General features: G+C 50.5%; 1 protein-coding gene across 3 annotated transcripts in view; it reads left to right on the top strand.

Moving 5' to 3' along the window:
• Nucleotides 1-24,955, top strand: part of GSE1 (Gse1 coiled-coil protein) — a 554,500-nt gene that overhangs the window by 211,644 nt on the left and 317,901 nt on the right. For all 3 annotated transcript variants that reach the window (XM_039913604.1, XM_039913603.1, XM_029074736.2), the window contains exon 2: nt 18,855-19,035. In XM_039913604.1, the coding sequence (XP_039769538.1) occupies nt 18,855-19,035 (181 nt within the window). The remainder of the gene's footprint in view (nt 1-18,854; nt 19,036-24,955) is intronic.

Below are 24,955 nucleotides of genomic sequence, written 5' to 3'. Positions count from 1 at the left end.
GGGTTAAGACTGTGAGCCCCTTGTGAGACCTGGACCATGTCCAACCTGATTAGCTTGCATGTATCCCAGCACTTAGAACAGTGTCTGGCATCTAGTAAATGCTTAATAATTTAAATAAATAAATACCATTTATTGGTCGATTTTCATCTAGTCACCCGAGACTTGGCCAGGTACCATGTAGAAAAACAGTTCTTATCACCTGCAGCTGCCTCAGGGCCCTCTGATGAGTGTGGTACCTGCCTGGTCCCTCAGTTTCTATATCTGCATGATCTCTTTCCCCTGCTCTCCTCTAGGGCTGCACTGGGAAGGTGGGGTAAAGTCAAGCCTATTGACCTGGGAAGGAAAGGAGCCAGGTTAGCTGCTGCTTCTGTTGGAGGAAATGAGCCCAGGAGCTGGATGGAACTGGTGGAGCCCGTGGAGCTGAGCAGGAATGCACCAGTGGCTCTGCTCTGGACGCCCCAGTGTGGATGTTGCTGCTGCTGTCATTTTGTTTCTGTTATCCTGTGACAGAAACCCTGCCCCAGCATTAACTTACATTATATAGCGAGCGGCTCTCTATGTATTTTTAAAGGGTATAATTTCGATCAACTTCAATTAGAGCTATTTTTATTTTTGTCACCCTGAAAAATTTCCCTGCCGTTAAGCTGACATTTTTCACTGTAATACCCTTGGCAGGGACTGAAAAAATATTAATAGGCTAGTGATCGCTCAACTAATGCACTGTCAGGACTTGATAAACTGACTGCACCCGCTGACAGCTCAATTCCTTCCACATTAATAATGTCATACTCACCTGCAGCAGCAGAATGTCTCCTTTGTGGAAATATTAGTGCAAAGCAGATTCCGAAGCAAAGGTCTGGTCAAGGGACACTTCAGCCTCCTGTTCCAGCCCCTCTTTGGACACATGGCAGCATAAGGAATCTTCCAAGGTTCTCTTCGGGCTGCTGATCCAGGCTTGAGGACTGTCAGGGTGCCAAGGAATGGGCAATCAATCAGTCAGTCAATCAATGGTATTTATTGATCACTTACTGTGTGCAGAGCACTGTACTAACTGTGTGGGGGAGTACAATATAATAGTAATAATGGTGGCATTTGTTAAGCACTTACTGTGTGCCAAGCACTGTTCTAAGCGCTGGGGTAGATACAAGGTAATCAGGTTGTCCCACGGAGAGCTCACAGTCTTAATCCCCATTTTAGAGATGAGGTAACTGAGGCACAGAGAAGTTAAGTGACTTGCCCAAGGTCACACAGCAGACAAGTGGTGAGGTCAGGATTAGAAACTTTGTCCTCTGACTCCCAAGCCTGTGCTCTTGCCACTAGGCCATCTTACACTCTAGAGGGCGTTGACAAACAATTATATAAAAAAAAATTACGGTTAAGAATATAAGAACTGAGAGGCTGGGGGGTGGTGAATAAGGGTGCAAACCCAAGTGCGAGGGTGACAGTAATACTTGTCAATACTACCTGGACAGAAGACATCCCCCTGGAAGGAAATGGATTCCATGGTTCCAGGAAGCAGCGTGCCCGGTGGTAAGAGCACTGACCTGGGAGGTAGAGGACCTGCATTTGAATCCCGGTTTTGTCTCTTGTCTGTTCTGTGAACTTGAGCAAATCACTGCACTTCTCTGGACTTTAGTTTCCTCATTTGTCACATGGGGATTCAATACCTGCTTCTTCCTCCTTAGACTGAGAGCTCCATTTGGAGCAGGGACTGTGTCCAACCTGAGTCATTTTTATCTGTTGTAGCATCCAGTTCAGTGCTTGACATATTGTGATCATTTAGGTCCAGGGATACTTTCCAGTAGAAAACAGGGTGACACCCTGCCCCCCCGAACCAGAATCTGGCCAAATTTCAGAGAAGGGCTTCTTCCTGAAAGACTTCAGTTTCCAGGAGAGAGTTCTTTCCATTCTCTTCTTTGATGTCCTGTTTCAGTAGTAGCAGTAATAGGAGTTGTAGAAGTAGTGTAATAGTAGTAGTAATAGAAGTAGTAGTAGAATTTATCAACCACCCAGTGGGTTTGATGCACTGTATTAAACAAACAGGAAACTTGTCTACCGATGGAGTAGGCAGACATAAAAGTATTCACAGAGAGAGTTATTAATATGAATAATTGACTGAACCCTTGAATGAACATTTATACAGACATGCTGAGGTTGAGTAGCAGTACTGGGGTGGGGGTTGGGGAGGGGACCCTGGGCTTCTCCCCTCCCTATCCCTCCCTGACCCTGTGGTAGCTGAACTGAGGCAGTGGAAGAGTAAGGACACCCGAGTGGTGAAAGCCCTCAAGGGTCCTTTGGGAGGGAAGGGCTAGGATGGATGGGAGATATGGTCAGGAAGAAGCAGGTGTGTATCTGGGAAGAGCCACAATGTGCTGATGCCAGGTTTCAGGAGGGAATGAACATGGGTAGCACCTCAAACTGGGGAACCGAGGGACCTGCCTGCCCAGGAGGGACTTCATGTGAGAGCTCCCTGGACTTTCTTTCAAATCAGTCCTCTGTCCCAGTCCCTGACATTCAGTCACCTCATTCATTCACCCATTAATTGCCCCAAGGCATTGTGTTGATATGTCAAAAGTCACTGCTCTGAAACCCAGTAACATTTGGGTGCTGAAATGAGGGCAAAGCCGATTTGGCATCAGAAAATTGGAAGAGAAGCCAGCTCACCAATTCTCTCAGAGTTCCAGGGTGAGATAAGAAAACCTCGGGAGGGCAGTGGGAGGGACGAGGGAGGCCTCGAGCATGGGCTGTTGAGAAAGGTCACATGGTGCCCATGCCATGTGGCCTTGCAGTACAGTGCTGCCTCCACTCGAGCAGACACAGGTGGCTCAACTTCTTTTGGTCCATTCTTTTGGTCCACCGATGAAAGCTAAGGGAAGACTCATCTTGGTGTTTAGAACAGGGCCTCAGAGCTCCGTCGGTCCGAGTGGCCATTCCCTCCATCTGGCAGGCAGTGGCTCCTGCCCATAGGCCAGCTCCCTTCCCTTCTCACAGACCCTCTCCTTTCAGCAGAGCCCAGCAGTGCCCCATAGTCAGTGAGAGGTAGACTGCCTGCCTCGTGGGGGCCTGATGACCTCTGACTCTCTTGGCACCAGCTGACGCCCACGGCTTCTCCTCTGACCAACTCCCCGGATATTCACTGAGCGTCAGCACCTTGAGCATCTGAATGGGAAGAGGAGGCAAATTGGAGCCCAAGGCCCTGGAGGCTTCCCCCGCCCCTCTTCCACCCTCCTCCTGCTCTGATTCCGACATGAGCCCCCGGGCACAGTTTATCAAGGCCCTCCTCTCTCACCCACCTCCAGTCAGCTGTTTGCCACTAATTTATTCTGAGTCTTTGAGGACATGGTCAGGGCAAGGCCCGCCCTCTTCACAGGGGATGGCGAGATGATCTGTTATGCAGCCGGACAGATCGCTCCTAATTGAGCTGATATTCCATGTTCACAAGCAGATGGCTCCTTTGCATCAATTATTTCTTATCTGTGTAACTGGGAATGATTTTCTGACAGCACAGCAGAGAAATAAAACAAAGGGAAATCGCCTGAACAACCCGCCCACCCCCCACCTCCCCTCCACACACACAAAACAGTCCCTCACACCTGACATGACTTCCTGTCACACAGACACCCTCTGCACAACACAAGCCCTCATACCTGGCATGACTTCCTAGCACTGGATTTGGCACTTGTGCGCTCAAGTCCTATTCCTCTCCACCTACCCCTACCATGCCACCTTTCAAACTGCCAGGGAATCAGGGGTCCACACTGCCTCCCCAACCTGGATTCTGAGCTTGCTGTGAGGGCTGGCTGTTCAGTAGGAACACTCTCCTATGTGAGGATAGGGAAGAGTCTCTGGCTTCCTCCAAGGACTTTCCCAGCAGAGAACTAAGCCTAAGTTCTGGAGTAAGCCAGTGAGTGGGCTGTTGTTCCCAGAGGAGGTTGGAAGAGAACCGGGAAGACACTTTGTGGTCATTACTGGGTAGAATGAGTAACAGGAATACAGCCCTGCCTTGGGAAGGAAATCTGTGGCCAGGCCCAGGGCAGGCCTGGACCATGGGGTCTGAGTCCAGGTCTGCTCTGAAAGAGAGATCCTTGGCTGAACCAAAAATGGCCATGGGGGTCTACAGAGCATGCCCAGTCCTGACATAGTATAAGGTTCACGTGCCTGGGCAAGGCCACCCCGAGTCATGGGGGCAGCCCCTGTCACCACATCCCAACCTCCTGAGCCCCAAACTCTTAAACAAGGTGGAGGGAAGGGTGTGGTCAAGCTGGACTGACCTCAGCTTTTAGTTGGCTTGACCCAGCCATCCGGGACCTAAAGAGACTTCAAAATCAGCAAGCTGGGCTGGCCCCTTTAGAGCCTGTGGCTAAGGGCGGACGGCCAGGGCCCTGGGGGGGATCCCATCCATGAGGCCTGGATAGTAGGGCACTGACTTGCTCTGCCAGGAACATGTGGAACCTGAATTGATAGATGTGGAGGTTGAGAAAGACTGGAGCAGAGTGTGGGCAGGGAGGTTGGCCCTCGGTGTCTGGTGGGTCAGACCAGACCTAGGTCGGAGAAGCCTTGTTAGAGGTCAGCCTGACCCGGTGACATCTGAAGCCAGGCGGGGTCCAGCGTTGCAGGGTCGGGGGGGTTCTTCTCTCCTCCTTCAGGGCTAGAGAAGACTCATCCATCACTTCCTGTGTGACAGCAGCAGGGTCTGTGCATGACTCCAGAGAGGGAGAGGGGTATGGCCCTAAGCAGGAGAAAGAGGGAGAAAAAGAAACAAGGAGGGGAGGAACGAGTCACAAGGGGCAATTTCCTCTAGGGTCAGTTTCTTTTCATTCATTTAGGATGCACTAAGTCACTGCCAGGCCGCCCTCCAGACCCAATCTCTAGCCCCTTGAGCCGCCATTTTCCTAGGCTTTTCCACTTCAAGCATTCATCTCCTCCTCCTGCCCCTTCCACTCCCCTGTGGACCGCTGAGCACTGCTGCCCTGACTTCCCTGGAAGTGCCACATTGGCCAAGTGGGTTGTTAGAAGGAAAAAGAAATGAGGGGAAGTATTAGAGAACAATGTGTAACCTGCTCTGGGGCTTGAAAATTAATCTCTTTTCAGCTGTTTCCAACAATAATAATAATAATAATAAATAATCATGGTGTTGGTTAAGTACTTGCTTTGTCCCAAGCACTGCACTAAGTTCTGGGGTAGATGCAAGTTAATCATGTTGGACACAGACCCTGTTACACATGGGGCTCACTGGCTATGAAGGAAAACAGATATTGAATCCCCAATGTACAAATGAGGAAACTGAGGAATAGAGAAATGACATGTCTTTCAGGGGGCAGAGCTGAGATTAGAACCTAGGTCCTAAGAGTCCCAGGTCCATGCTCTTTTCAGTAGGCCACACTGCCTCTCCTTCCCTCTAATCCCTGACTGGGCACATTCTCTTTAATGAAAGACCACCCTTCCCCTGCCCAATAAGGGAATTGCTAGGCAGATCTCAGAAAAAAGGTGAGGCAGCAGCTCCCTCTTATTTTCAAATCCAGGGATCTCAACCCAGCCCCCTGTTAGAGACTGTGTCCCATCACCAGCCCCAAGTGACCTGAGCATAAGGAGTCAGGAGCGGGGCAGAGATAAATGGGGCAGGGGTTGTCTGACAGCCAGACTGACCAGTGTCCCGAGGGAGATAAGCTGGTTGTTTTGGGCAGGCGGGCAGACCCCAGCCGATAAGGGGAAGGCTTCTCCCTCCTGTCAAGGAGCACATTCTATTACAATTTTTTAAAATGGTATTTGTTAAAGCACTTATTATGTTCCAGGCACTGTACTAAGCACTGGAGAAGATACAAGATAATCAGGTTGGAGACAGTCCATGGCCTACATGGGACACACAGTCTCAGCGTGGCTCAGTGGAAAGAGCACGGGCTTTGGAGTCAGAGTTCATGGGTTCGAATCCCGGATCCGCTGCTTGTCAGCTATGTGACTGTGGGCAAGTCACTTCACTTCTCTGTGCCTCAGTTACCTCATCTGTAAAATGGGGATTAAGACTGTGAGCCTCCCATGGGACAACCTGATCACTCTGTATCTACCCAGCGCTTAGAACAGTGCTCTGCACATAGTAAGCACTTAACAAATACCAACATTATTAATCCCTGTTTTACAGATGAGGTAACTGAGGCGCAGAGAAGTGAAGTGATTTGCCCAAGGTCACACAGCAAAGTGGCAGAGCTGGAATTAGAAACCAGGTCTTCTGACTTCCGGGCCCGTGCTGTTTCTCACTTGTGCCTTCAGCTTTGGGGTCGAAACTGGCAGCAGAGGTAGTAGATGGAGCAGCGGCAGAGGCTCTCCTTCTGCTGGAGATGCAGGAAGACAGGTAATAATAGTTTGAGTGAAAACAAGTGGAGAACCTGCCCGCCCCCTCATCTCCTGGATGGAATAAGTTCAAAGCTGAGAAGGGGGTGCAGGGAGCAGCAGTCTCCCAGCCTGGGCTCCCAGCATGCTCCTACAGGGCCGCTAGCTGCAGAGCCTTCTGGATGACAGCTAAAAGCTGGGGCTCTTCTAACCCCCATACCCATCCCCTACTCCAGCCCCTCTCCCAGCTGCCATCCTGCAGAGCTCAAGCAGGCTATGGCTGATTGAAGGAATGTGACCAGTGGCCAGCCGCCCCCTGGGTCAGCAAAGGAACCTCATGAGGTCACTAATTCGTGGCCGCAAACCCATGTCTCATCAAGGTGACTACCAGCTGATTCTGTAGGCAGGAATGAGATGGCCATTTGTTACCAGCTTTCTGCTGATTGCATCACAAATGAGTTCACCTGGTGGCTACAGAGGACTAGGGCAGAGACTAAAAGAGGCCTTGGGAGGGGCTAAGTGTCTTTTGGTTTGGTGTTAGTGGAGGTGTGGGAGCTCTGTGGTTAGTTGCTTTAGCCTTTGCATCCTCACTTTGTGGGTGAGAGGAGGATGGTTTGGGGGCTAGGTGTGTCCCTGTAAGTACTTTGGGGTAGGGTATTTGCAGCCTAAAGTCTCCAAAGAGACAGTATGTTGGAGGAGGGGAGGCTGGCTTTGGAGGGGTCTGACTGAGCTGTTTTTCTATTAGCCTATGAAGCTTTTTTCTCTGAGAAGGACTGTGTGTCAGCATCACTTTCTAGTTGTCTTTACAGAGGAGTGACACTAGGTAAACAGGGTTTCTCTGCCAGGGATTGTGGGGTGGTCCATAAAGGGAATAAGTCATGGTGATGCAGAAGGGAGTGGGTGAAGAGGAAAGGAGGGCTTAGGGAAGCCTTCTTGAAGGAGATGTACCTTCAATAAGGCTTTGAATGGGGATGGGGTTGAGTAATTGTCTGTTGGGTATGAGGGAGAGGGCATTCCAGGCTAGGGGCAAGACGTGGGCAAGAGGTTGGCAGTGAAGTTCCCCCTCCCTCCCCCTCCCTCCCCTCTCTGGTTCCCATCCGAGGCTTTGCCCTGAGGAAGCCCTGGCTCTCCAAGAGCTGGCCCCTCTCGTCGAAGAAGCCTGTGTCCTCCAGGGAGTTTTGTGGGCAATCTTTCCATCCCTAGGAGGGATGTGGCATCTGGTGTGGGTTTTCCCAAGCCCCTGGCACAGAGGTCTGCATGCATCAGGTATGTAGGATATATTGCTGCTGCTGTTGGCGGGGGTTCGGTGAGGGGTTGTTGATTAATCAATTAATCAATGGTATTTATTGAGCCCTGACTGTGTGCAGAGCCCTCACCAAGAGCTTGGGGAAGAAGTAGAAGCAGCGTGGCTCAGTGGAAAGAGCACGGGCTTTGGAGTCAGGGCTCATGAGTTCGAATCCCAGCTCTGCCACTTGTCGGCTGTGTGAATGTGGGCAAGTCATTTAACTTCTCTGTGCCTCAGTTCCCTCATCTGTAAAATGGGGATTAAGACTGTGAGCCCCACGTGGGACAACCTGATTCCCCTGTCTACCCCAGCGCTTAGAACAGTGCTCGGCACATAGTAAGCGCTTAACAAATACCAACATTATTATTATTATTACAAGATTGAGGTACACTGAGAAGCTTAGCATTAGAGGAGTGAAGTGTGTGGGCTGGATAGTAGTAGGAGAGGAGCAAGGTGAGGTAAAAGGGGGCAAGGTGATTGTGTGCTTTAAAGCCGGAGTTTCTGTTTGATGTGGAGCTTATTCACTCAGTGATGGTGCTATGCTGGTTGCTATGGGCTGGTAGCTGCATTGTCGGATTTCCCCTCACCCCCATCACCATTCTTCCCCCGGCTGGCCATATGAAAACCACCCAAACCAAGCACTGGTCAGAGAATCCTCTGCCAACAAGGCAGGACTGGGCATGCCTGACCCAGATGTTGGCCCCTGCCTCCTAGTCTGCTCTATGTTTCCTTGTCTGTTTCACTGTCTCCTGATTATCCAGTGCCAGGCTTCTTCATCTCTAAAACTCCCCAATGACTCGTTTCCTCTAGTGGGTGTAGACCACACATTTAATAACCCTTTAATTGCCTGCTTATCAGTGATTCTACACACTCCCTATCACATCATTCTCCCAGTTCCTATTTCCTTGACCCATGTTTGCAACTTCTTTAGTCACTTCCAGGTTGTGTGTCTTTGAATGTAATAATAATTGTGGTATTAAAGTGTTTACTGTGCTCTGAGCACTGGGATTGGCTCAGGATAATGAGGTCAGTGTGCCACCCAGCTCTTCTCTCCAAGCACGAGGAATGATGAAGGGCAAAATTAAAGACTGGGGTCTATCTTTGAGAGAGTGATAGCCAACCACAGAAAAGTTGAGCTAAGCATCTTCTTAGGTATCTTACTCTTTGTTTTATTTAAGCTCTTGCTGTGTCCCAGGCACTGTACTGAGCACTGGGGTAGATACAAGGTAATCAGGTTGGATACAGTCCCTGTCTCACATGGGGCTCACAGTTTTTATTCCCATATTTCAGGTAAAGAAACTGAGGCATAGAGAATGTGGTTGATTACCACCCATCATCCCTGACCCATTAACTGGTAACAATCCACATACAAGAACTATGAGAAGCAGGGTGGGCTAGTGGGAAGAGCACAGACCAGGGAGTCAGAGGCTCTGGGTTCTAATCTCATCTCTGCCAATTGTCTACTCTGTGACCTTGGGAAAATCACTTCACTTCCCAGTGCCTCAATTACCTAATCTGTAAAAATTAATTCATTCATTCAATCATATTTATTGAGCACTACTGTGTGCAGAGCATTGTAAAATGGGGATTAACACTGTGATCCCATATGAGACATGGACTGTATCCAACCTGATTAGTCTTTATCCCCAGCACTTAGTACAGTGCCAAGCCCTTAAAAAAACACTTAAATACCTTTTTTTTTAAAAAAAAAAGGTAGTCTCCTACTCCAAGGTGTGCTTCTACCCATGCACTTAGCTGAGGAGGTAGACTACTTCTTCTGGGACTGCATTTCCCAGAAGCCCTGGGGGTAGCCACACCCGTGGAGAAGCACATCCCACAACTAAGTTTGGACCAATTTCTAACTTGGTCAAGACTTGGGAGCCAGAGCCAGTACAGGGACCAGGTTGTGTGACCAGGCTGAAGGGATGGAGTTAGACTAGAGCTTAGACTTCCAGCCCAGGCAGGGCTCCACACCACAGCAGAGCCTCTCCAAGGGTCTCTGCCAAGGGGATTGTCTTTCTCTTCCCCAACCCAAGTTAATTAGTGGGGGGGAGGCAGACAGGGAACTGGTCTCTTCTAAGAGAACTGTAGATCTCAAGGGGACTTCCCCTCTGCCTTATTCTTAGTATAGTGCTCTGCACACAGTAAGTGCTCAATAAATATGATTGAATGAATAGAGAAGCAGCGTGGCTCAGTGGAAAGAGCACGGGCTTTGGAGTCAGGGCTCATGAGTTCGAATCCCAGCTCTGCCACTTGTCGGCTGTGTGACTGTGGGCAAGTCACTTAACTTCTCTGTGCCTCAGTTCCCTCATCTGTAAAATGGGGATTAAGACTGTGAGCCCCACGTGGGACAACCTGATACCCCTATGTCTACCCCAGTGCTTAGAACAGTGCTCGGCACATAGTAAGCGCGTAACAAATACCAACATTATTATTTAGAGAAGCAGCGTGGCTCAGTGAAAAGAGCACGGGCTTTGGAGTCAGAGGTCATGAGTTCAAATCCCAGCTCTGCCACTTGTCAGCTGTGTGACCGTGGGCAAGTCACTTAACTTCTCTGTGCCTCAGTTACCTCATCTGTAAAATTGGGATTAAGACTGTGAGCCCTACGTGGGACATCCTGATTCCCCTGTGTTTACCCTAGCGCTTAGAACAGTGCTCGGCACATAGTAAGCGCTTAACAAATACCAACATTATTATTAGATGAATGAATAAATTCCCCCTCCCCCCACCATCCTTTCTTTGTCTCCACCCCCACCAAAGCCCCAGCAAAATAGGTGGTCGGTGCTGAGGCCAGACTCTCCGGCTGTGGGGATCCATGCTGCTGTCTTGTGGGTGGCTTGACAGGGGGAGGAGGTTCAGGAGGCAGCTGGACAGGGACTGTAAGCATGGGGGAGCTGGGGGAGGAGGAGAGTCGGAGAGATCGCAGCCCATGTTGGGAGATAGGTCGTGTTGGGGGCGTGGTGGGAGGGGAGGTGGGCGCCAGCCATGCAGCAAGGCAGGACCTACAGGCAGAGGAGAGGCATGAAAGTCTGGGGAAAGGAGAGTACCCCAGAGCCCCAAAATATATAAATAAGGCTCAGAAGGGCCCCTGGCCACAACCACCACCAACCACAGAGATTTGCAAGTAGCAGAGACTTCCTCCCAGGAAATGGAGACCATTGGCAACAGCCCAGGCAGATGTGTGTGTGTGTCTGTGTGTGTGTCTGTGTGTATGCGCACGCGAGTGCTCCCTGAGTGTTTGCACTATACATACGCTCCCACTCACTGTAGATACAGGCACAAGGAGCCCAGAGGATGCGTGAGGTGGGGTCTGATGAGAGCATCCTGCCAGCAGGGTAAGGTAGCACGGTTTTGGCTTTTGTGAAAGCAATTAAACCCAACATCCTGGTGACAAGGTCTAGCAGAGCTACAGCTGTTAAGAGTAGCAGCTCCTTTCTCCTCCCTCCCCTTCCCTCTCCCCCTGCTCTCCACCCTGCCCTCCCCATACCTCTTCTCATCTCTTTCTTGCCATTTAAGTTCACATATAGAGTCCCATTCAGAACAAATTCTCTTTCCACATCCATTTCCCACTCTACCTTTGCTCTCTCTTTCTCTCTTCTCCCACCCCCTACCACCCCTGTTTTCTTTTCAACGGAGTGACCATTTTCAGAGTCCGCCAGAGGTTCTGTCAAGGACAGGCTTAGAGGCTCTGCCACCCTTTTGTTAAGAGCTGGTGTTTTTCTTGGGAACTTGGAGAAGAGGCCAGAAAATGGAGCTTTCGCTGGTGTGGCCACTTGTACCACTAAAGTCCTGAGTCCTCTCCTAAACTAGTTGACTGAGGCAGTCTGGCCAAGGGGCAGGGGGTGGAATAAATGACCTTAAGGGTTCCTCCTCTCCCCCTCTCTCCCTGGCCCCCATCACAGCCTGATGATTTTGGGTGAGTAGCTTCCCAGAGATGGGCTGGGCAGGCTGCCTTTGGCAGAATGTTGTTTGGAGGGGTCTGGATTGAGAATTTCTGGCTTGGTGACCCATCATTATCACTTCACTATCCTTGTCCTTGAGGGAGTTTCCCCTCCTGTGCTGTTCCCCCGCCCAAGAAAAGCATAAGCTTCCTGTGGGCAGGAAACGGGTATCATGCTTTTGCTGTACTTTTCCAGGTGCTTAGGGCCAAACTGTTGCTACTACTTCGAGGGGAGCAGAGATAGGATATGACTGTAAACTAGATGGAAAGATCCCTGAGGGCAGGGCTCGTGTCTACCTAGTCTTGCTCTCTCTCCCAAGTGTTTGGTACAGTGCTCAGCATAATATAAGCACTCAGTAAATACTAGTGATTGGGTCACAGAGAGGATTTGCCCAGACTGGGGACAGGGACTCAGATTTCTGGATTCATGTTTGTTGGGAGCCAGTCTTGTGGCAGTCTTAGAAGAAATCAAAGTTAAGTTCCCTGGGTGTGTAGGCCAAAAAGTATCACGGCAGAATTGTTCTGCCCCAGAGTTCTAAAGTATCTGAATAAAAATAATAATGATAATAATTGTGGTATTTATTAAGCACTTACTATGTGTCAAGCAGTTTTCCAAGCCCTGGGGAAGATACAGGATGATCAGGTCAGTCACAGTACCTATCCCAAGTAGGTGGGAGAACAGACAGGTATTAAACTCTCATTTTACAGATGAGGTAATTGAAGTACAGAGAAATTAAGTTACTTACCCAAGGTCACATAACAGACACATGCCATAGGCTGGATTAAAACCCAGGTCCTCTGACTCCTAGGCCCATGCTCCTTCCACTAGGCCAAGCTGCTCCTCTGAATGATTTGGACACCATGACTTAATGGAGTGGAAACGCCTGACACTTTCTCAGCCTTCTCCTCTCAGTCCTGTGAAACAGGGAGAGGTTTGAGTGTTTTTTACCCACTTTAAAGGTGATTATGCTATTATTCTATTATTCTGTATTGTAATGTACTCTCCCCAGCACTTAGTAGTGTGCTCTGCACATAGTAAATACCATTGATTGATTTAAGACTTGGGAGGACTCTCTCTAGGACTGGTGTGACACCCAGGACCCCTGCTCTTGCTCTAGCTGAGTGGCCCTCTCTGGGCCGGAAGAGAGCCTTCTTTGAGTACAGCCTGCTGCATCCAGCACCTCCTCTTCTGATCCGAACCCCAACTGCATCTTCTGAGCCACCATCTCATATAGGATGGAGTAGTAGGGCAGGTCAGAGGAGCCAGATCCAAACTCTGGTGTGCAGCCATCTAATTTAACAGTGGTATGTGTTAAACACTTATGTACCAAATACTGTGCTAACCACTGGAGTAGAGGACAGATAATCTGATCAGCTTTAATTCCTGTTCCCCATGAGGTTCACAGCCTAAGGGAGAGGGAGAACGCCATTGAATGCCAATTTTAAAGATGAGGAAACTGAGACATCAGAAGCAACAGTTCAGGGTCACTCAGCAGGCAAGCAGCAGAGCCAAGATTAGAACCCAAGTTCCCTGACCTTAAGGCTCTTTCCACTTAGCTACATCCTCTCTGAGCCTCCATTTCCCTCTGCACTGCAGAGATGATATCTGCCTGGAAGCTGGGAAAGGAAGTTTCCAGGAAAAAGACAGGGAACATCCAAGTGAAGTACATCTGTGATGGTGTGGAGAATTGCTTTTCATTTCCACAAGGCCTTGGCAGACACCCGCTCAGCCATCTTCCCGTTTTTACTGAGCAACACACTGAAGGCGTCAGCTGGTGGCTAAGTGCTGGGTAAATAAGAGGAATAATGTTATCATCCCTTCCAGCTTTTAAAAATTCAGTTCTAGTTGGCTCCCTGCAGCTTTTCTGTGAACTGACTGACGAGAGTTTCAGATGGCCCCGAGAAGGATGAGGACGATTTTCTAGCTCTGATCATCAGATCGAAAATGAAGCTGGAACATGAGGCCAGGGGTCTCCGTCTCAAGGGGTCTGAGAGAGAGAGGAAAGGCAGCATTAGTGAGGAGTTGTCTGCTCTCAATTTCTAGGTGCAGAGTCATCGGGGTCATAGCCGAGGAGACTGGGGGTGATGAGCTGTCATTTCCCTCTCACACTCGTAGGCTCCAGCGGGTCTCTCTGTCCCCTCTACTTCAAGGAGTAGGCATGTCTGTGCAGTAGTTAATATGTCTGAGCCCCCACTGGGGGCACTACATTGAGTTAAGCTATTGCCGTCAGGGACAAGGGTGTTGGCAAAAGAGGGTATAAATCTCTCCATCTCCTTGGGATATTTTAAGCTCTGGAAAAGCCATCAGGTCTTGGAATCTTTCAGACACAGTTGGCCCGGGTGCCAAATGTGGCAGCTCGAGAGAGTGCCACTTCCAAAGTGCACCTGCTCTGCCCTAGGGCCGCCCATACTGGGACACGTGGCCGCCTGCCCAGAGAGTGGCCAGATGAGCCAATCTTGGCTACTCATGCGGGGCCGAGCTGGCCATGTTTGAGGTTCCCCTAGCTGGAGTGTCGGCTCCCCCCACCCCCCCAATCCATCCTGTTGAGCCTGGACAAACTGTGGAGCCTGCAAAACTAAGCAGAGATTGCTTTCTGACAACCCCACAGCCACAGGGAGCTTATATTAGCTCTCTATGATAGACAACCCTAATGAGAATTGTGGTTTATTATGTGCTAAGCAACAGGGTGGATTCAGGATAATTAACCAGGCACAGTTCCTGCCCCGTGTGGGGCTCACAGTTTAAGGGGGGAGGGAGAAAAGGTATTTGATTTCCACCGTACAGCTAAGCTGTAATGTGGTCGGGCCAAGCTGGGCCAGTTCACCTGGGGCCATCCCTGCTGCTGGAGCAGAAGTGTTAACTTTAGGTGGATGAGGCTGGTCAGGTGTCTACTGGGACCACCAGGCAGAAAATGGGGGAAGAGGATGTGTGAGGGCTATCTCTTAATAATTACAATAAAATTATGAATTGTGATATTTGTTACATGCTTACTATGCTACAAGCACTGTCTTAAGTACTAGGGTAAGTGAAAAATAATCAGGTAGGATATAGTCCCTGCCCCACCCTGGGTTCACAGTCTAGATAAGGAGAACAGGTATTGAATTTCCATTGTACAAACGAGGGAACCGAGGCCCAGAGAAAGTCCCACAGCAGGGAAGTGGCAGAGCCAGGATTAGAACACAGGTCCCCTGACTCCCAGGCCTGGATCTCACTGGTTCTCTCCCTTTTCTCCTCTGTCTTTCTCTGTTTTATTATTTTCCTCTGTCCTGATTTCTCTCCTTTGCCCTTTTCCCCACAACTTTTCCTGCCCCGTGGGAGTTTACAATCTAATGGACCCCATCTTTCAGAACACAGCAGGCTCCTCAGTCAACCAGGCATGAGTAAGGAGCCCTGAAACAGTGATTTTTCCCTTAAACTGAGTTGTCCCCACCCTGCCAGGGCAAAGGGCAACATGGTGAGGAAGGGGCTGGGAGGAGTCCCTTCACCCCACTTCACTCCCACATCCCCCATCAATCAGATGACGAAGGCTCAAATTATAGGAGCAGCAGCCTGTTCTTGCCCTCAAGCCGTCTCTTGGATCGGGCACTGGGCACTGCCACCTGCTGCCCCCTTCAACTGCAGCCATGCAGGAAAATTGTCACGACACGGCCATTAGGCTGACCGTCTGCAGGGTCGCCCTCTGTAAAGGAGGCAAGAGTGCGAGGAAGAAATCCCCCAGCAGGCAGTGTTCCACTGCCTGGCCACAGTTTCCCAATTCCACATGGGTGCCCATGTGACAGTCGCCCCAATCCTCCCCAGGGTCAGGAGGTGCCACCCTCTCCCGTCTCCAGCTAGGCTGATGTGATGGAGCGCTGCCAGTTGGAGCCGGGGTAAGCGTCGCCACCGGAGCACTTGTGGGATTTGCAAAGTGCTCGTGGTCTGCTCAGTATTACCATATGGATTCCATAAATTAAACCTTTCCAGGAAACGAATGGTAAATTTATACGTCTCCTCACATGTGTGGCTCATTGACTCTAAGAGCTTTCCAGCAGAATTCATGTCCCATTCATCTCACTTAGGCACTCTGGTTTTATAGGACTAATCCCTAGAAAAATTGGATCAACATGAAATTTCTTTCTGGGCAGCCACCCCCAGGCCTGGAGCTGGTCAATTGGAGATGAGAGAGGTGTCCTTTTCCCTGACCCTGCTCCTTCATGAGGCTCCAGCCATCTCTCTCACCTATGAGCTCAGCTGTCGGCCACTTCTGGTCTGCAGTGCTCTCCCTGGGGCCCCAAACACAAGAGTGCTCATGCTCTGTGCTCCTCAGCTGCCCTTTCTGCTCAGCTTGTCCTCCCCCAGTTCCCTGGGTGCCCCGCTTGAGCCTCCCCCACATCCCCTCCACAAGCAGTTTGTTCTTAGGAGGAGAGGGGGTATCAAAATGAGGAATGAAGCCCAGGACACCCCCGCCACATCAGGCCTCGCTGAAGCCCTAGAGAGGACAGCCGAGACCCTTATTGACCCTGAGCACAGATTCAGGGCATGTCTCTGGGGACTGAGGCTAGCAGTCGGGCCAGGGCCTAATGGCTAAGAAGCCCTTCTGCTCTATTTCCAGATCTTCCCGGGCAGGAGTGCTGCTAAAGAACCTTGTGCAGTAGCTATGGAGCTAGGATCAAGACAGGATGAGACAGGGTGGGCAGTTGCCCTAGCTTGTTAGAGAAGGTAGTCCGGGCTGAAGGTTGTAGGTCTACGTGTACGAGTGCACGCACACACACACACACACACCACCCCACACCCCACACACCCCATACACCCCCAAACCAAGTTACAGGGTAGTTGACTGGTTGAAAAAAAGGGAACTCTGACTGGCTTTGTCCAAGTATCCTTTCTATAGCACCTAGATCAGCAGGAAAAGTTGGATCATCAAGAGTAAATCTAGGAGAAGCAATGTGTCCTAGTGGAAAGAGCATGGGCCCAGGAGGCAGAGGATCTGATTTCTAATCCCGGCTCTGCCACTTGTCTGCTGTGTAACTTTGGGCAAGTCACTTAACTTCCCTGTGCCTCAGTTACCTCATCTCTCAAATGGAAATTAAGGCTGTAAGCTTCAAGTGGGAAATGGGCTTTGCCCAACCAGATTATTTTGTATCTACCTTAGCGCTTAGAACAGAGCCTGAGACATAGCATTTAAATACTATTTAAAAAAAAAAAACTGACCGGACAAGGAACCTAGACTTGGTGACCCAGTGCTAGCTACTGGAAAACAAGAAGCGAAATCAATTCTAAACAGGAAGTGAAACTAGCCAGGTGACTCCCCTCTCTCTGCTGACTGGAATCCAAGAAATTCAACAACTGATATGAATATACAGTGGTATTGTGTGTCTGTCCCCCTTCTCTCATTCTTAGATTGTGAGCCCCTTGAGAGCCAAGGACCTTGTCTAATTTTCACCCAGATGGGTTTTTTTCCCCCACACTTAGTTCAGTGCACTGCACACAGTATAAGCACTTAATAAATACCATTATTACTTGAAAAGGACTGAAGTTATGGTTGACTTTTAAATCTTTCCATTTTTGTCGCTTCAAAACATGATCTAATAATAATATTTGTTAAATGCTTACTATAGACCAAATACTGTACTAGACACTGGGGAAGGTGCAAGATGGTGCAAGGCAGCTCCAAGAGCCTAATATAGTCAAAGGTATTTATTGAGCACTTATTTGCACATTCATTCATTCAATAGTATTTATTGAGTGCTTACTATGTGCAGAGCACTCTACTAAGCGCTTGGAATATACAATTCGGCAACAGATAGAGACAATCCCTGCCCAATGACGGGCTTACAGATAGTAAGCAGTGTAGCCTACTGGAAAGAACACTGACCTGGGAGTCAGAGGACCTGGGCTCTAATCCCAACTCTGCAATTTGTCTGCTATGTGTCCTTGGGCAAGTCACTCAACATCTCTGTGCCTCAGTTACCTCATCTGTAAAATGGGGATTAAAACTGTGAGCCCTATGTGGGAAAGGGACTGCATCCAAACCAATTTTCTAATGTCTTCCTCAGCATTGGTACAGTGCCTGTCACATAGAAGTAGCATGGCCTAAAGGGTAGAGCACAGGCCTGAGAGTCAGAAGGACCTGGATTCTAATTCCAGCTCCACCACTTGGCTGCTGTGTGACCTTGGGAAAGTTACTTAACCTCTCTTTGTCCATTTCCTCATCTGTAAAATGAGGATTAAGACTTTGAGCCCCATGTGAGATAACCAACCTGGTTATCTTGTATCTACCCCAGTGCTTAGTACAGTGCCTGGCACGTTTTAAGTGCTAAATAAATGCCATTAAAGAAAATACTATTGATTGATCAGTTATCAAATGCTGTGGTACACACCTCCCTAGGCCTGAGATTCAGGTTGCCCAACTCTCACTACCTAAACAGAAGATCTGGCTTATTCACCTGCTATCTCAGACTGGGTCAGGTTCCTGAGCTCCACGGGCAGGCACACACACACAGCAACCTGCTGAATAACTGGCAGCACGAAGTGAAGCTGGCATTGATTCACTGGAAAAAGGCTCGTGGTGGTGGGAGTCAGGATTTTCTCCCAATCTTCCCTTGCCCTGGCTCGTGAGTGGTTAGAGGATACCCATATTAATGACTCTCCCCACCTTCAAAACCTTAATGAAGGCACATCTCCTCCAAGAGGCCTTCCTGACTGAGCCCTCTCTTCCTTTTCTTCTACTCCCATCCGTGTTGCCCTGACTTGCTCCCTTTAATCATCCCCTCTCCCGGCCCTAAATCACTTATGTACATATCTGTAATTTATTTATGTTAATGTCTCTCACCCCTTCTTAGACGTAAACTTGTTACAAACAGGGAATGTGTCTGTTATATTGTTATAGTGTAGTCTCCCAAGCGCTTAGTACAATGTTCTCTACACAGTAAGCGCTCAATAAATATGATTCACTGACTGACCCACAGTTGACTCACTCTGCAAGAGACAGAGCTGGTTGACTAAGCAACAAAATAGACCTCATAGGCCCAGTTCCACAGATAGCGTTGGCTAAACAGGCAGAACGGAAATGAGCGCCTCGCAGATCTCCCCACCCCGCCTGCCCCCACCACCACCACCGTTGGAGACCCTCCCCATGGAAGAACTTGCTTGGCAAGAGACTTGTATGCCTTTGTGCAAACTCGGAGGTCTAAGGGACTGAGAGCCAAACCATTCAGGCAGTCAGTGCCAATTGCAGCTTCTGGCAGTGGATGTGATAACCCTGCATATCTGTTGGGATGGAACTGCTGAGGCTTGCTGTTGTTGATCTTCTCCTTCCCTTCCAGACCTCTGCATCTTCCCACGAGGCCCCCCCTGCCATAAAGCCCTCAGCCGACCAGCCCAGCCCACGCTCCTCGGCCCCCGGAGACGGCCTGGGCAGGGGGAACGGGGTGCTGCAGGAGACCAGCTCAGACCGAGGCCAGCAGTCCCATTCGGAAGCAGAAGGCACAGACCCAGGAGCCATAAGTAGGTGTCATTTTAATTGCAACTTTGGGACTGGGCTAGGGTCGGGAGGGGGGACTAGGAGGGGTGGCTGGCTGGGGAGTGTGGGGAGAAGGGTGCTTTTCCACATTCACGCCTCCCAGATGCTCAGAATCGGGGCAGCTGAAGGCTAGCTGACATTTGCGGTGTAGGGATCTTGGGGGAACCAGTGGCCCGATTTGGACTTCCCTGACTGCTCTTGCCAATCTTGGTCCATGGAGTCCCAGCCCCAAGGAGGACCAGAGCATCTCAAGAGACAAAACACTTTAACTGAGGGAATTGCTCTGCAAGGAGCTGGGCTCCAATGGGTCTTTCTCTCTTCTAGTCAGAAAAATGGCTCTTGATTTGGTTGGTTACTTGTGCTGTTAAGAAATCTCAAAAGCCCTGCCGAGTGGTCTAATAACTCTCAAGACCTATGCATGCTCGTCCAAGGCAATGTCGTGTTTTCCTGCAAGCTCCACCAAGAAAAATCCTCCAGGCACCATGGAGCCTGGTGCATCTGTGTCCTCTCTGGTCCTGCCTTTGGAATCGACAGTTTAGGGCTGATGAAGGGTCTCTCCTTAGCCAGTGGTCAGAATTGAGGCCCTCCCCGTCTCCTCCTCCACAACACATCTGAAGTACTTACAGGCCCGGGTCTCAGACTTTGGACCCTTGGCATGTTGGCATGTCACATGACCTGGAGCAAAACCCCAACCAGTGACCTCCGTCAGGGATGGGATGCCTTCCTGATTCAGATCCAAATGTCAGGCAGCCAGTGCGGCTGAGGTCTCCCTTCCTATTGCCTGGTTCCTGTCTCCTCCTCCTGGGCACCTCGGAGCATGCCCAGCCTCAGAGAGGTGCCAGGCATGGGACATAGTAGCCTGCTGGGAGCTGGGGCAAGCTGCCATCTGAGGGCTGGGCCCCGGGGCTCCAAGCCAACCAGTTGTCCGGGGACTCTGGGCAATGGGGCTGTCCCAGAAAGGTGGTGATGGAGGCAGTTGGGGTTAGGGAGAAGTCTGCTTTGCCAGTTTCATTCCGGCTCTCCTAGTTGGTAGAGTGGGAAGGGGGCCAGAATACTACAGTATGGCCCTTGAGGCCTCCCATATCACATAAGCATTGTGGCTCCCCACTGCCCACCTCCCAAGGAGAACTGTAAGGGGCCTATATAGCCAAAGCCATCAGTACCTAAGATTACGTGGTGCTCTCTCATTCGCCCCCACCCTCATCCCCTACCTGCCACAGCAGCCTGAGGCAGTTGGCAGCCCTGGGAAATGGAAGAGGAGGAGGAGGAGGCAGGCAGAAGCCTCTAAGGGTTCCCCATGAAGTCTGGGAATTTCCTGCAGGGGGGCGCTGGGCCTGAAAAATGACCACTTCCCTGGAGAGCCTGCCAGCATCCTAGCAGGAGTGAGCCAAACCTCTCCCTCTGAGACCCCAGAATCCCCCCCATCCCTCTTTAGCTCTGTGCATTGGATGAGACCAAAAATCCCAGGCAGAAAGCCCCCTCCCACCCCTCCTCTACCCCATCTTCCCCGAGGTGCCTGAAACGAAGCCGAGAATTCTGGCAATTAGCCTGGAACAGGCTGTGAATGGCTGAGAGCCCAAGAAAGCCCCGCTGGAGCTGCGGCCTTGCTGACGGGGTGGTCCCCACAGAGGGACAGGGGGCCGCTGGGAGGGAGGGAGGGGCTGTCGGGGGCCTGCGACTCGCATCCTCCAGCTGCTCGCAGTTGAGCTGCAGAAGCCGCGCACGACGAGATGGCAGTGCTGCGGCCTGGACGTGCCAGGAGAGCCGTCCCCTCACTTAGGCCGGGGCCCCCGGGTTGCCGCCTGCTCAGGAAACGTGACATTGACTAATGGCTCATTATACACCTGCCACATCTCATCTGCGCCCATGCGTGGCTTTCCCGTTTCTAGCCCAGGGCTGCTGGCTTCACCGTTCCCCACCACCGACAGCTCTCCCTCCCTCTCTTCCTGCCTCTCCTCCTCCCTCCCTCCAATGCGCCACCCCCCACACACACACATGCACACAATCCTCCCTCCCTCATAACATGCCCACACACACAGCCTCCCTCTTGCACTCCTAAACACACATAGACACAGCCCTCCCTCATAACATGCCCCCCCCCCACACACACAGACCTCTGCCATACACTCATGCACACATGCACACAGCCCTCCCTCATACATGCCCCCACACACAGAGTCCTCCCTCCAACACGCCTGTACACAGACGCTTGCACACACGTAAAAACATTGTCCTCCCTATATTACCACCTCTCTCCTTTCTACTTGTGCACGCATACACACTCGGAAACAGCCTCTCAACCCAAAACCTTGGCTGTGAGACCTGTAATCATCCAACATGCTGGCAAGGGAGTCTCGGGGATGTCACACCCTGGCTCTTGATGCCCTCTGTGGGTTTGTTAGGTGTGAGGTAACTGAGGTGAGGGCTGCTGAAGGGGCTCATGGCAGGTCTGCCCATGATCCATCTCTCTTGGTGGTCCCTGAGAGAGGCAGGTCTCTGTGGGCCAGCTTCATGGGAGATGTTCCTGGCCAGTGGGCCCTGGGAAGCTTCACAAGAAAAGCTGGAGAAAAGTTCCAGTGTCCATTTGGCAGGAAGATGAAGCTGTCCCCGCAGAGGCGGCCAGGTCACCTCGCTTGGGACGAGGATCTTCTAGGTGGTAAAAATAGTATTGGGCAGGTCCATAAATTTCCTCCCAGATACACACAGCCTGTGCTCAAGCCCGGTACCTGGGCACTGGATGGGATCTGATGGGGGCAGGTGTCCTAGGCTCAGACATTTCAGCCAACCACAGTGGTCCACCCCGCCTGGGGAAGGGATTAGGAATTCTGCCATCTCCCAGGTCCACAGAGAGCATCATGGGGACACAGGAGGGGTGAGAGTCCATCCTCAACCTTGGCCGCTTTCCCTCCCACCCCCCACCTCTGGCCTTGGAGCAGCTGCAGTCGAGACCCTGCAACTGACCTAAGCAAATGGTTGGTGTTCACCTGCTGTCCTGGCTTCGGGCTGCTCCCTGGCCCTCTTGCAGCAGAACAAGGGCTGCTGGAGGTGGCTTGCTGTCTCTTCCCCACCAATCTTCCTCCTCTCTTTCCTCCCTCCCTGCTTCCCACTCCACCTCCTCTCTCTTTCTCTCTTCCCACAACTCTTCTGTTTCTTTCCATCTGAGGGACCCTGTCTCTGACCAGGTTTTTGGCATTTTCTGGATTTCAGGAAATGTCTGTTGCTGAAGTGTACTCTCTGCTTAGCATACATTAAGTGCTCAATAAATGCAATTGAATGAATGAATTTCCCCAATTTCCTGAGCCTGCCCACACCTGATGGATGCTCTCTGTCCTTAGGGGCAGGTTCAGTCAATCAATCACATTTATTGAGGACTTACTGGGTCCAGAGCACAGTCCTAAGTGCTTGGGAAAGTACACTATAACAGTATAACAGAGTTGGCAGACAAATACCCTGCCCATAATGAGCTTCTAGTCTAGTTTCTCTGCCTTGTCTGGTCTTTGTGTTTTGGGCAGTCCTGTGGCTTGTGGGCTCTGGGCCTTTTGTGTACATGGTTTGGCTGGGATTTGCCCTGTCTGAGCCCCGTCTGCCATCTCTGTCTCTGGATGCAGAAATCTCTCACTATTCTCTCTTCCTCCCTCCTCCTACTATGTCAGGGTCTTTCATCGGATCAGCAGAACCACTGTGGTCAGGCCGCGGCAGCCTGGTTCTTTCCTCCTCCACAGCCCAGCTCTCTCAGCAGTGCAGCAGCAGCAGCATTACTCAACCCCCTCCTAAAGCCTTGATTTGCATCTGGAAAGCCCAGGGACCAACTAGAGTGTGTGCCCCAGGGGCAGAACTTTAAGGGGGACTGCTGGAGCAGAGGTCATTATGGATGGGATGGGAGGGATGGGGCCAGACCCTGCTTCCCATCTCTTGGGAGCCAAAGAGAGACTATGTGACCCTTAATTACAAAGCGCTCTGTAGGGAGTCCCTGGAGAACTTGGATTCCCTGTTGGTGGTGAACAGGGAGAGGCCTAGGTCCAAGACCTTTGGTCCTTTTTGCGAGATAATGACAGGACGAGAAATCCAAAAAAGAAATCCACAGATCACCCCAAGCCATCATTTTAGCCTATAGTTTCAAACCTTAGCTCCCTGCTGGATCTGATTCCTGAGAGATAAGGATTCAACCTCCCTCCCCCTGACAGAGCAGAGAAGTGATTGGCAGTCAGGAAGTTCAGGCAGTGGCAAAGGGGAACCCCTGCCCCTCACCAATAGGGCAATCTGCTCCTGGAGGCCTCACTGGGGTTACTGTTTCCTATCAGGAAATGGGAATTAGGTAGGGGGTCCTTTGAAAGTGGGACTAGAGGCAGCAGAATCCTTCCTAACCCCCCACTATGGCATCTCCCCAGGAGTCGGGATGAGAGCAGGGAGGGCATTTCCACACACATCCATGCACGTTTATATTTGTTTCCCTTATAACGTGAGGGAGTCAAGCCCTCTTTTCTCAGAAGTGTGGAGGTTGGGTGTCAAGCCCACAGATGTGGGCTTCATGCATATGGTTCATGCCATCTTTGTGGAGCAACGAGCAGTGTGACTTAGTGGGAAGGGCTCACTTCTAGTGGTTTCGAAATCAGAGGACTTGGGTTATAATCCTGGCTCTGCCACCTGCCTGTCATATGACCTTGGGCAAGTTGCTTCATTTCTCTGTGCCTGTTTCCTCATCCGTAAAATGAGATTCCATACCTGTTCTCCCTCCTACTTACAGTATCTAGACGATAAGCTCATTATGGGCAGGGAACGTTTGAACCAACTCTGTTGCACAGTACTCTCCCAAGTGCTTAGTATAGTGCTTTGCACATGGTAATCTATGCTTAGCTCATGAGCGCCATGTGGGACAGGGACTGTCCCCCACCAGATTATCTTGTACCTACCCCAGCCCTCATTACAGTGCTCAACACTCACTAAGCACTTAACAAATATGACTATTATCTGTATTTATCTCTGGTTATGTACCCAGATGCATCCTTTACCCTGGCTCTGCTTAAAACCAAACAATGTTAGGCGGTTTAAAATGGGCTCAGGTACAGCGTGGCATCACCAGTCACCGGCTGGCAAGCTCTCGCTGACTCACCCCAAGTTGAGCCTCTGTCCAGCCGTGAGCATTGGGATAGAAGCAGATAGCAAGACCAGAGGTGTCCAGTGGGTTTCTCTTTCTCTCAAATCTGTGTTCTCCCAGAGTCTTTGGAGGCCAGTTTAAATTATTACATCTCCTGTGCCTGTGGACCTGTGCTCATTTGCATATCATGGCTGATTTAGATGCTAGTGGGGCTATAAAGGAATTTGTGTGGACAATTTTTTTATCTTTTTTTAAATGAGCAAGCCTCAGCTCAAACTAGATTTGTTACAGCACAAAGATAAAAGCAGATATTTTTTATATACCTGGTAAAAATTGCTAGTAAGAGCATTTGTTCCACTGTACTCTAATTCTTTCCCAATCTAACTGTAATAAAAATTTCAAGTAGAAGAGAAAAGCCTGCCCAAATAATCATCAGTCCCGCTGTGGCTGTTGGAGGGGATCTGGGAGGGAGCTGCCACAGAGCTGATGGGAGGAGTTGGCCCGAGGGCAGGGGCACCTTCCATGACACCCTACATGACACCTTGGCACCCTCCATGCCATCCTACCTCAGACCTAGAATGCCCTCCCTCCTCATATCCAATAGACAATTATTCTCCCCCACCTTCAAAGCCTTACTGAAGGCACATCTCCTTCAAGAGGCCTTCCCTCCTTTTCTCTTCTCCCACTCTCTTCTGCATCTCCTTGACTTGCTTCCTTTATTCATCCCCATACCCAGCCCTACAGCACTTATGTCTTGTCTTATGCTGTCGAGTTGTCTCTGACCCATAGCATCACCATAGACACATTTT

The sequence above is a fragment of the Ornithorhynchus anatinus genome, chromosome 11 (genome assembly GCF_004115215.2).
Source record: "Ornithorhynchus anatinus isolate Pmale09 chromosome 11, mOrnAna1.pri.v4, whole genome shotgun sequence".
NCBI lineage: Eukaryota > Metazoa > Chordata > Mammalia > Monotremata > Ornithorhynchidae > Ornithorhynchus > Ornithorhynchus anatinus.
This window is presented reverse-complemented; position numbering and strand designations above follow the sequence as displayed.